Genomic DNA, 12218 nt, shown 5'->3' with positions numbered 1-12218 from the left:
CGAAAGGTCTTCATCAGCTGCCCTGTGCTCGCCTTCGGTCTCTTTTCCTGTCGGTCATCTCCCCGCTGCTCCATGTGCTGACTTCACCAAACCATTTGCTGCTCTACAGGCCTGTTGTGCCCTGTGCCCTTCCCTCCTCAGCGAGCTAAAAGATCCTGGGTTAGCCTCCTCTCCGAGGTCTCCTCCCACGTAGTATTATATGCACGGGCCTTTGGAGCCCTTAATACCTTCTTTTGGTTAATGCCAGACACATTTGCTTCTATCTCTGAATTTTGAACATGTGCCCAGTGCCTCGGTTTAATCTATACCACAGACAACTGATTTGATAAGAGCTTAATAAATTTTTATACGGATTGAATGCATTTTGGAAACTAGAAGACAGATGGCTGAGATCTGAGCCAAACACTGGGGTAGACTTTGGAGTGTACAGGAATCTCTATGAACTGTCTGCTGGGGAGGATTTTGTTGGAGCTAGCCTTCGGGTTTAGGGCTGCTCTAGATTCATGGAGCCCTTGCAGTCTGCCTGGACATGGGAAATCTTTGCAGAGGACCAGTGGCCTGCATGTTTGGCAGCATCTGCTGGCCGGACTGTGCACCATCTGTCTCATTTAGAGAACCGCTGTGGTAGCTAGCTCACTCAGCTGTTTCCCTTCTCCTAAGTTAATGACAGTTCCGGTTTCCAGGCATTTTACTCTGATGCTAAGCAGTCACAGTTCTGTCTTCTGTGGAGCTTGACCAGGTCTACAGATACATGATTGGGGGCTACTAGAAACAGTTCTGTGACTGCTTTTGTCTATTTACTTTCAAACTATGTACTATCATCAGGTTTTCTTAACTTTATTTCTGAATTTTTGTTTATTCTATTTTTAATGTGTAGGTATTTTGCCTGTATGTATATCCACACACCATATGCATGCAATGCCTATAGAAGCCAGAAAAGGGTATTGGTTCCCCCTGGAATTGGAGTTATAAGTGGTAGTGAGCTGCCATGTGGACGCTGGGAACTGAACCCAAGTTCTCTGGAAGAGCAGCCAGTGCTCTAAACAGCTGCGCCATCCCCAGTCTTGAGACCAGTTTATTAAGAACTGTCATCCTGGGTTGTGTTGCTAAGTTACAGCATTGCCCCCCTGTATAGCCTAGCACTAGGAAGACTGCCATTGGAGCACTAAAGTACCTTTAGTTCACTACTGATGAATTCTGAAGATGTAAATCTAATACCACCTAAAAACAAAACAAAAAACACTAAAGTGGTAGGACATGGTGTTGCACACCTGTAATCCCAGCACTTGGGACATCAAGGGAGGAGGGTCAGGAGTTGAAGGTCAGCCTCCACTACTGTGTGGGTTTAAGAATAGCTGGGGTCTCATATGACCCTGTCAGATAGATAGATAGATAGATAGATAGATAGATAGATAGATAGATAGATAGATAGATAGATAGATAGATAGATTAGATAGATACATACATACATACATACATACATGAGAATAAAAACACCAAAATCCATCAGTTTAATGAGAATTTGTAAGAATAAGACTGAGTTATTAGAGAAATGTTGAACACACAAACACAACTAATGGTTTTAAGACACACTGCTATAAATATGAAAGAGCCTAACTTTGCAGTGAACTGAGGTGTTCAAGTATTCTTTCATTTCTTGTGATGTGCTTGTTTTCATTGTGCCAACTTGAAGGAAGCTATCACTTTATAATTCATTTTCCTTGGTTATAAAAACTTGCGAAGAAATAAAATCTGCAGGTTAGACTACAAATTGGGCATTGACTTGGTAGTAATAATAACATCACGTGACTTGTTGCAGATCTTTCAGCAAAGAGTGCCTCTGTTCCAGATGAACTTGGTGCCTGGGGACATTCTAGAACATCAAGCTATGCAAGCCAGCAGTCCAAAGTATCAGGTAGTGGCCCACAGTGGGATCCCACTTATTCTGAGGCAGTGCTTCTCAACCTTCCTAAGGCTGTGACTCTTTAATGTAGTTCCTCATGTTGGGTGAACCCAACCATAAAATTTTTGTTGCTACATAAGTGTAATTTGGCTACTGTTATGAACCCTAATGTAAATATTTTTGGAGATAGATGTTTGCCAGAGGAGTTGCAACCCACAGGTTGAGAACCACTGTTCTAAAGGGACTTGAAGCCAGGTGTGGTAGTACACACCTGTTAACCTAGTGATGGAGAGACTGGGAGAGAGAAGGATGGCAAGTTCAAGGCCAGCCTCTGCTTGCTGGATAGCAGGTGTCTGTCTTCAAACAAAATAAAATTCAATAATAAATTTGAAACTACTGTGGTGTAGGATAAAGAAATTGCATCTCAGAGATGACAGATGGTTCGGTAAAGTGCTTGTCACGCAAGCATGAGAACCTGAGTTCAGTCACCAGCACTCACAGGGAAGTCAGACACGACAGTTCACGCCTGTAATCCAAGCACTGGGAAGACAGAGACAAAAGGATTTCGGGAACCACTGTAGCCAAGCCATCAAGTTCTAAGTTCAGTGAGAAATCCTGTCTCAAAAATAAGGCGGTCAGTGACAGAGAATACCCCATCAACCACTGGCCTTCATACACACACTCACACACGTGCATCTGCACACACATCTATGTGCACCCATACCAACATGCGTACACATACAGAAAGAAAAAGTTAGACCGAGTGTGTCTGATAGTGTTAATGTATCAGTGGTTTGTCCTCTGGCAGGGTATAGTACGGGTCACTCCCGGTCATCCAGTTTCTCCGAGTTCTGCCACAGAAGAAATACCTCAGTGGGCAGCACATCAACAGGAGTTGAAAGCATCCTGGAGCCATGTGATGAAAATGAGCAAACCACAGCCGAACCGGCTCTTGACCCAGCCGATAAAGAAGAAGACGCTTCTGAGAAAGCCTCCAGGTACCCTCACACGTGGTGACTCTATGTTTAAAACGTCTTTATTTTCATAACGTAATCAATACGGAAGGTGGAAACAACTGTCATTCTTTTCAAAGATGCCCAGTGAAGCAGGATTCTGTTGAATCTCAGCTGAAGCGGGTTGACGACACCAGAGTGGATGCTGATGACATCGTGGAGAAAATCCTGCAAAGTCAAGACTTCAGTCTCGACTCCAGCGCCGAAGGTGTGTGGGGAATGGATGAGTACTAGCGCCATGGCCCACACCTGTGTCCGCGCACGCGCTTGGGGTGGAGAACAGATGTGGCCCACACCTGTGTCAGCACACGCGCTCGGGGTGGAGAACAGATGTGGCCCACACCTGTGTCCGCGCATGCGCTTGGGGTGGAGAAAAGATGTGACCCACACCTGTGTCCGCGAACGCGCTCAGGGTGGAGAACAGATGTGACCCACACCTGTGTCCGCACACGCGGTCGGGCTGCTACTGCATGTCTGTAAAGTCAACCCCATGTCCGCCAAAGCAAAGAGAGCTTTGTAGTTTGTCTCTGACAAAGACCGGTGACTCTGGACAAAGGACAAACTTTAGTGAAGACATCAGCTGGAGGGGGCATGGTTCAGTAATACAGCAGATTCCTAGGATGTAGAAGGCCCCGGGTTCAGTTCCCACAGCTGGGGTGGGGGAGGGGAGCAGAGATCAATTTTAAAGAAAGCTTTTGTGTCTGTATACTTTCTGAGTGCCAGGTCCCTGACCCTGTTTGGAGGGCTGTGGTGGTGGTCTTGAAACAGGGGAGAATAGAATCCTGCAATCTCTCCACAAATTTCCTGCAGAAACATTTATTTGCCACCAGCTTGAAAGGTGCAATTACTCAGACTGGTGGAATAGAGAGCGCCTAACAGTGGACTGTTTGGTTGTGGAACTGGCTAGAAATAGAAATAATTAAACTGCGTGAAAATGCAGAGAAAGAGCTGTCACTCCTGTTCAAAGAAAAAGAGCTTTGGGGAAGTTGGTGAGAAGGAGCTGTAGGACGCCTTCCAGTTGTCTCTCTCAGAGCTTTGATACCTTCAGTGTAAAATGTGGATTTCTACAATATGTATGTTTTCTGACAGTCATCTGAGAACTGTATGCTTAACAAGCATTGCAATATATGTGTTGCAGAAGAAGGACTCAGGTTATTTGTGGGGCCTGGAGGAAGCACAACCTTTGGCAGCCATCACCTTCCAAACAGGTATGTCACCCCTCACATAACACTCTGCCAAAACAGTGTCTTAATCCATGAGGAGAGGACACGTAGCTCGGTTTGGAAGAGCCTAGGAAGAACGGAGCCTGGATTCAGCTTCAGGAGCAATATAAGCAAGCGTGCTGGCTCACTCCTATTCCCAGTACGGGGAAGTGAAAGCAGAAAGTTCAGGAGTTCAGGGTCATCCCCAGCTACACAGCGAGTCTGATGCCAGCCTGGGCTCCACGGAAGAACAATCGCAAGTAAAGGAGGAAGACTGCAGTTTTCGTTATGCTGAGGCTGAATTAAGACAAATGCTTGCACCCCCTGAGGAGAGCCGGTTACTACAGAGACACTCTTTCCTTCCCTGGATGTCTTCACCATTATAGTCTATGATAGTTGGTTACTTTATTTAAATATATTGGACAAATAGAGCACTTGGCAGTTGCTAACATAAAAGAATATCTAGAACAGAATTTTGTCTACTATTTTAGACAGGACAAAGCAAGCATTTCCAGCCAGTGCCCTCACCTGTGTGAGCAGCTGTACACACCCACTCAGCGGCAAACCTGTCGTTAGCAACCTTTCTAGACCTTAGGGATATTTCACTTTTTTCAAACCAGAAGTCTGCTTCCGTTTCCATTTTTAATTTTCTCTATGTAACTTGTTTATCTGGCTGTTTTAAAGTTTTTTTTCATGTGTGTGTCTGTGTATATATGCCATGTGGGCAGTAGGGAGTCATCCTCAGAGGCCAGAAGAGAGCATTGGATATCCCGAAGCAGAGTTCCCGACAGCCATTACTTCCCACACACACATCCTTCCTTCTGGTATTCTGACATTCGAATGCCAGTTCCTCTCTTCTGTAAGCTAAGATACAGCCCCAACAACAGACCAGACTGACAGTTCTACCCATTTGGTGAACCAGTGAGCTTCCCAGGCTTACAAAAGGCAGGGTGATTCATAACGGCTGCATTGCTGTTATGACAAGACATTGTACTCCATCATGGCTGACAGCCTCCAAGAAGCCCAACTTCAGTTAGCCCCCCACCCCCTATATACCCTAGCATCTTCCATGAGCACATGGAGGAGGGACTGGTCGATGGAATCCCAGGTGACAGTCTTGTGACCCTCCCTTCCTTCTACAAGCTAAGTATTAAAAGGCCAACCGTATTCCCATTCCTATCGACCTTGCTACTGTATTGGCTTATTCCGTTGCCATGACTATGGTGCTAGGGTCATCCCTGCCGTGTGATGGGAAGGATGAGATAGTCATGTTATACCTAGAGGAAAGAGGCGTACCACAAACACGTCACATAAGGCCTCTAAGGGATGAGTCCAGCCACAGTGGTTGCTTCCAGGATTGTTAAACTCTATACTCCGAGTGAAGCATCGGGTGTAGGGGAGGGGGTTTCCGATACCTTGACAAATGAGGAAATAGGTACCTCCCGATGACTTTCAGCAGTGAGACCCTCACCTCCGTGCAGCACCGCAACTGGAGTTCTCCTGATCACCCAAGATGCTTCTGGGAAAAGGAGAATTAGGGCCCACTCAAAAGCTTAAAGCTAGCTGCCGTCTAAATGACATAGTGAGAACCCTTCCTCTGCCAAACCAAGAAACAACAGCAGGAGGCTGCATGTTCCATCCTTGACTTCACAGAACCAAGTCCTAACAACAAACAGAAAGTCTCAGTGGGTGAGGCCGTTGCTTAAATAGGCTGTCTCAGGATGGTTTCATTCACAACGCTTGTAAATTAAGTTTTCCAGCACATTTCGTTATTAGAGGTCAGTTCATACCTGACATATTACAGCAAAGGCTGTAGCACAGAAACCCACGAATGCAATGGCCAGGCCAGCGATGCAGCTTTGTCCCCCAAAAGTGAAACACTTATTTCACCTTCCTGGACTGTTGGGGGCGGGGGTAGCTACCAACCCAGGGTAAGAATTTCTTGTATGCTAGAGAGACAGAAGTTGCTGTATCTCTTCATTTGTGTTTCCTGTTGGAAAACTTAGTCACATGGCCACACCTACCCACAGGGGAGTTGCGGAAACAGCTTCCAGCTGAACTATGCAAAGAATAGATGGAGCTGGGGACAGTCACAGTCTTCTACACTGAGTTGTGGGGAATTGATGGAGCTGGGGACAGTCACCGTCTTCTACACTGAATTGTGGGGAATCGGTGGAGGTGGGGACAGGCACAGTCTTCTGCACCAAGTTGTGGAGAAATAAACCCTTCTTCAAGAACACTTTCCCTCTCAAGTCTCCAGCACACATGTGGGATTCACAGTGCTGGCTGTATATAAAGCCACCTGCACCTTGACTAAAGGGATTCGTGAGCCCTGTCGCTCATCATCCCAGCACTTTCGGGTAGCGACAAGAACAAGGGAACTTCAAAGCCATCCGGGGCTACATAGAAAGGTATAGAACAGCCTAGGCTACTTAAACCCTGTCTGAAAAAAGAGGCCCCGGGCAGTGGCGGCGCATGCCTTTAATCCCAGGGCTCGGAAGGCAGAGGTCTGTGAGTTCTAAGCCAGCCTGGTCTACAGAGTGAGTGCCAGGACAGGCTCCAAAGCTACAAAGAAACCCTGTCTCGAAAAACCAAAAAGAAAAAGAAGAGAGGGAGGGAGAGAGGGAGGGAGAGAGGGAGGGAGGGAGGGAGGGAGGGAGGGAGGGAGGGAGGGAGGGAGGGAGGGAGGGAGGGAGGTGAGAAATGGAGAGAGAAGAGGTCACAAGAGGGGGAGAAAGAGAGAGAAAAAACACTTTATACTTTCTAGAAAGTTAAAACATACAGTCTTATAACCAAAGACTCTCGTCATTAACTCCATGGGAAATCTTATGCACTGCCCTAGCTGAGTCTGATTTTAGGATTGTCTGTGTGTCTATGTATGTGAAACCTTTAACCCTTGTAGAAACAAACTCAGTAGAAAACCACCTGGAGTCAAGTAGTGATGGCACATACCTTTAAAGTCAACTCTCAGGAGGTGTTGGCAGGTGGATCTCTGAGTTCAAGGCCAGCCTGGTCTTCCAGGACAGCCAGGCTACAAGGAGAAACCCTGTCTCAGAGAAGGGGGAAGAAGGGAGGGAGAGAAAGAGATGGGGGGAACCACCTGGTGTACCTAGGGGAAAATGTATCCCTAAGTCATCGCCTCTACAGTTCGAGTTCTGAAAGTATTCCCTCGCTGCTATTTCAGGGTAGGATCTGGAGCCTATGAGCAGGTAGTGATCAAACGCTAGAGGGGATGCCAGCGGTGGACAGACGCGCCGGTGGACAGACGCTTCCCTGGGGACGTGAGCTGTGGACACCAGGTGTTTCAAGGTGTTTTAGTCAAGTGTGTGAGAAAAGCAATGAACCCGTTTTCAAAGCAAAGTTCATCCGTGCAGAGGAAAGCAGTGCTGGCTCCTTCTTAGAGCACCCCCCAGCATCTGTCCCGAGCCACTCGCCCACCCTTCTCGGAGCAGAGCACCCCCCAGAATCTGTCCAGAGCCATCGCCCACTCTTCTCGGAACAGAGTACCCCCCAGCATCCGTACCCAGCCATCTCCCACCGAGGGAGCATGGGAATGGAGGGTAAAGGCCTGGTCTGCCTCAGCACCCCATCTGATTTTACTTTTTTTCAAATTTTTATGTAATCAACTTTAATTGCATGATTTACAACAGTTGAAGGGTTTTGCTTTCTGTTTTCAGGTTTTACAGAGAGTGGGGGTGGGGCAGAGTAAGGAAGAGAGCAAGGGAAGAAACTTCGGACATTTGCCTGTTAAAGCCACCCCACTGGCCATCTGCTTGTCTTTTTGAGGCACCTCAGAGGAGGATGGCGTTGGACACATTTGAGTGTGATTTTGGTGTCCCAATATAAAAATCCAAGGCAGGGGCACTCAACAGCTCTGGGCTGTGTTTAAATTTTACATTTAAGAGACAGTGTGCGAGGTCAGTTTAAACCCATAAATGCTATCCAAATAACTGCAATTCCTATTAAGTAAATCTTCCATGTCCCACTACCTATAGCATTGTCCTAAGGGTATTAACGCCTTTATACAACAATTGACAGAAAGTGGGTGTCTGTGCCTTGGGACTTAAACACTTTAAGCACTTCATATTTCTAAATGTTTCTGACGTAAGTCAAAGGGCGAGTGTGCCCAAGTCTGAGACAGCTGGACAGAAGGAGCGCTGAGCCTGTGTCCCTGCGGCGTATATTGTCCCTGTCGTTACTGTCACATGGGCTGCAAAAGCCCCAGCTGCTCCCTGTGAGAGTCAAGGTGAGCTTACTAATGATCAGGATGTCAGCTACTGTAGGCGAGCTTGGAGAAAAGCTCAGTTATGATCCATCCAGTGCTGAGACTTGCTGGGCTCAGCAGTCAGAAGAAAGACTGTGAGATGCTCAGACTTCCACGAACTGACACTTACCATGCCGTGCTAATGGACAGACATCTGAGCGGCTGCCGGATTTCACTGACGCCATGAGACTGGCATGTTCCTATTTTAGCCCCTTTGACCAGAGACTGTTTTGTTTGCTGTGTCAGAGCTGAGCTGTGTGAAGCCAGCGTAGACTGTTACATACCTCTACTACAGCTTTTAGGGTGCAAATATCTAGTCTGGATCCACGTTAGCAGCACAGCACACAGCTGTGGTGTTTCTGATTTTGACAGTACCCGTGTAGAAAGAGCTAAACTTCCCTTCACTGAAGAGAAGCATGGGATGGTACAGAGCCAGCAATGCCCTGGCCCCCACCTTCGCAATCATGTCTGAGCACACATTAGGTCAGCACAGGCTTACTGTGGCCAAGATCCTTTTATGTTGACAAAGTAAGAATAGAGTTATGTTTGAATATCCAGATTGGGAAGTTTGGGGGGGAAAGTGGAATTGTTCGCATTAGAATTTGCATTTTAATATCGCAAGAATTAGGTAGTCTACATTAATCCAAAACCGATGTTACAAACAGATGCTGAGGTTTTTAAGCAGATGACACCCCGTGTTAGAATGTTGTGAATACTGAAAGAGGATTTTCTGAATTGTGCTAGGACATGTTTGGAGGCTGGGGCATTGACATGGACGTCTTTCCCAGGGAAGATGCCATCTGAGTAGGTGAGGACATGCTCCGCAAGGGGGCAGATCCATTGTACGCTACAAAAAGATCAAAGGGCCTTTTAACTAATATTATTTAGAGATGTTTATTCTGACAATTTTAAAAGCATACTTTTCTATTTTAAAATATGATTTCTAGGCTATATTTTTATTGGCACTTCTGCAAATGATTTTGGATCCTAAAGATGGTAATTAATAACACTGGGTTGTGAGCATGGCTCACCGAAGCCTCTCGTCAGACACACACAAGGTGCTGAAATCAGGGCAGAGTCGCTGCCTTACTTAGCCTGGCTGCCCGGGGCCCTCTGACTTTACACAAGATTAGGTCTTGGCATTTTAAATGGTACAGAATCCTTTTCAGTCAGTAGAGTGTTTGCCTGGACCACACAAAGCCCTGGGTTCAGACCCCAGTACACATAACTGAGCATGGTGGTGCATGCCTGTAACCCCAGCACTTAGGAGGTGGAGACAGGAGAATCAGATGCTTAAGGATGTTCTTGACTCCATAGGGAGCTAGGGGTCAAACTAGACTGTAGAATGCCCTGTCTCAAAAAGGAAAAATAAAAATGTGAAGAGATCTTGAAAACTGTTTTTAAAAAATGCCTTTTTTTCTTTTAGCAGCTACTAAATAATCTTGACCTATATATCATTACATAATAAAAAATCACTTAGCAAGTAGCAACATTGAGTAGGAAGGGGAAAGACTGGCTGTGATGCTGTAGGCGCAGGAATCTGGAGTCTCCTTCCCTAGTGTCCAGGGTGTGAGCTGCATTCACATTTCAGTGCAGCCCTTTCAGAGGGGTGAAGGGATGCTCGGATGCTCTCCTAATCCTTCTTCCTGCAGGGCATCTGTTGTCAGTCTCTCAGACAGGAGGCTAGGTACCAAGTCTACTTTTAATTCTGCTTTGAGAATAAAAGACAATAGACTTGGGAGAGTAGAGGCTTACCAAGTTAGTCTTTTAATATTTAGGCCAAATTTTCAAGTCCAATCTTGGAGAATTTTTAGGTATGAACTGTTTTCTTCTTCCGTCCTAGAGAAAAGACCACCTGCACTCTTTAAAGCTAGTGTTCATGACCAGAAGAGAATATCTAAAATACCTTGTTCAGAAGAATGCACAGGCCAGTCAGGAGCGCGTCTCCTGCCGCAAGCTGGTGCAACAAGACAGTCTAGGATGGGAAGCTTAGGAAAAGGCAGAGGAGGCCCCGAACCATCCGGTTACACTTGAATGTGAGCTCCCTCTGGTGGTGGCATTGAAGGCTCCTGAGGACAGACAACTAGTGTAGATTAACACTTTTGCTCTTTAAAGTCTTGACCAACAACCCTAAATGCCACCATCTCATTCCAGCATAAAGCCATGAGAATAATATCCAAACTAGATTCTTTTCTACATGTTTTTGTGTTTTTAGTTTGTTGTTGTTGTTCTTTTTGTATAAAACTGTGAGCCACAGAAGTTGACCACTTAATTTCCTTTGTTATTAGAAGGGGGAAAAAATCTTCAACGAATCTCCAAAATGCATACAAATCCAGTCTCACGCCTGTAATCCAAGCTCTTGGGAGGCTGAGACAGGAGGAGCTATGAGTTCAAGGATAGCCTGGGTTACACAGTCTACTTGACTTCAAGGGCATTCTGGGCTCCATGGTAATCAGGAGCCCAAAATGAGACCCTGACTCAAAAAAAAAAAAAAAAAAAAAATCAGGCAGCACTGAGTTTTGGTCAAAGCATCCAGAAGCAACTCCAGATTCTCAGATTTCCATGTTAAATAAACCACTTTTGAAGTGTAAGCTGACAGTTTCATTAACTATTTCGCTGAAGCGTTTCTGAAGCCTTAGGCTTCCGCACTTAGCACAAATCTCCGAGAGACACAGGGAGCTCGTATGACGGGATTGTCGTGTTTTCTCTACAGGTCTTCATGCTAACATTTTAGAAATCCAGTTCTCTTAGATGGTACGTCTTCTGAATATAACCAAGTAGGGTAGCTGGGACTGCACTAGGCCGCTGTGCGTATTGGCTTAGCTAGGAGCTGCACATAATGCTAGCAGATGAGATAGATACTCCTGTAGTCAGCCTACGTTAGGACTGCCCTGGAAATGAGGCCATATTCCCTTCATCAGAAAACGTATACACCAACTGTTTTAAATGGTAATATGGGATTACCATATGGTGATATGTCTCCCCATAAGACAAAACTGATAAAAAATTTTGATTTGCAATGTGTTCTGTATTTTCCAATGTGTCTGTTTATCTTATCTAACTCTTTCGCCGATATTCATTGGCCAAATTCAGTGTAAGGAAAGACGGACTATAGAAGAATTTGATGAATTTTGACAATCTGTCTTGAGGGTTACCTTCCTCTATATTATTTCAGTCATTTGGAGTTTACACAGACTGTTTATGAAAAAGCGTTATTAGTAACTGAGGAACAGCTCAGCGGTAAGGAACGTTCCTGCATGTACAAGACCTGGGATTGGTCCTCAGCGTTCATAAAGGAAAATGAAGTGATTCCGTCAGTATTCTGTTCTAATACTTGGAGAATGACCTTCATGTTTATATATTTTATGTCTTATGTTTTAACTATACAGTGATAAAATCCAGGAAATGTTTTATAACAAAATAAACTTTTGTTTGTAAAATGTTTGTAATAATGTAAAAGTGGATCTTATACATGTTCAATAAAAAGCAGTATCTCAAAAGTCTAAATGTTCTTAATCTTTTTGAAGATTTTATTTTTGTTATTTTCATCTATGTGTGTGGGGTTTACATGGCAGTGTGGCACTTGTGAAGGCCAGAAGACTTGAAAGCCCTAGGGACAGAATCAGATTCTCAACCACTGAGCCATCTCCCCAGCCCTTTATCTTGTAAAACATTGGGAAGCCAGATATGGTGGCCTGTACCTGAAATCCCAGCCCCACTGGTCAGCCTTACAGCCAGGCAATGGTAACACGCACCTTTAATCCCAGTAGCCACACTAGTTGCCATAGAAACGAGGCAGTACATGCTTTTAATGCCAGTGGTGCATGCCTTTAATC

The 12218-nt window shown here is 45.4% G+C and overlaps 1 protein-coding gene across 1 annotated transcript in view; it reads left to right on the top strand.

Annotated features, from left to right (window-relative positions):
• The window catches only part of Eeig2 (EEIG family member 2), a 59461-nt gene extending 47635 nt beyond the window's left edge, over positions 1 to 11826 (top strand). Inside the window, exons 7-11 of the mRNA XM_057793185.1 lie at positions 1820 to 1915; positions 2712 to 2901; positions 2997 to 3124; positions 4055 to 4124; positions 7303 to 11826. Of these exons, the coding sequence (XP_057649168.1) occupies positions 1820 to 1915; positions 2712 to 2901; positions 2997 to 3124; positions 4055 to 4124; positions 7303 to 7345 (527 nt within the window). The 3' untranslated portion in view covers positions 7346 to 11826. The remainder of the gene's footprint in view (positions 1 to 1819; positions 1916 to 2711; positions 2902 to 2996; positions 3125 to 4054; positions 4125 to 7302) is intronic.
• The last annotated feature ends 392 nt before the right edge of the window (positions 11827 to 12218 follow it).

This window comes from Chionomys nivalis, chromosome 18 (genome assembly GCF_950005125.1).
Source record: "Chionomys nivalis chromosome 18, mChiNiv1.1, whole genome shotgun sequence".
NCBI classification, from domain to species: Eukaryota; Metazoa; Chordata; class Mammalia; order Rodentia; family Cricetidae; genus Chionomys; species Chionomys nivalis.
The sequence above is the reverse complement of the archived record's forward strand: the minus strand, read 5'-3'. Positions and strand labels throughout refer to the sequence as shown.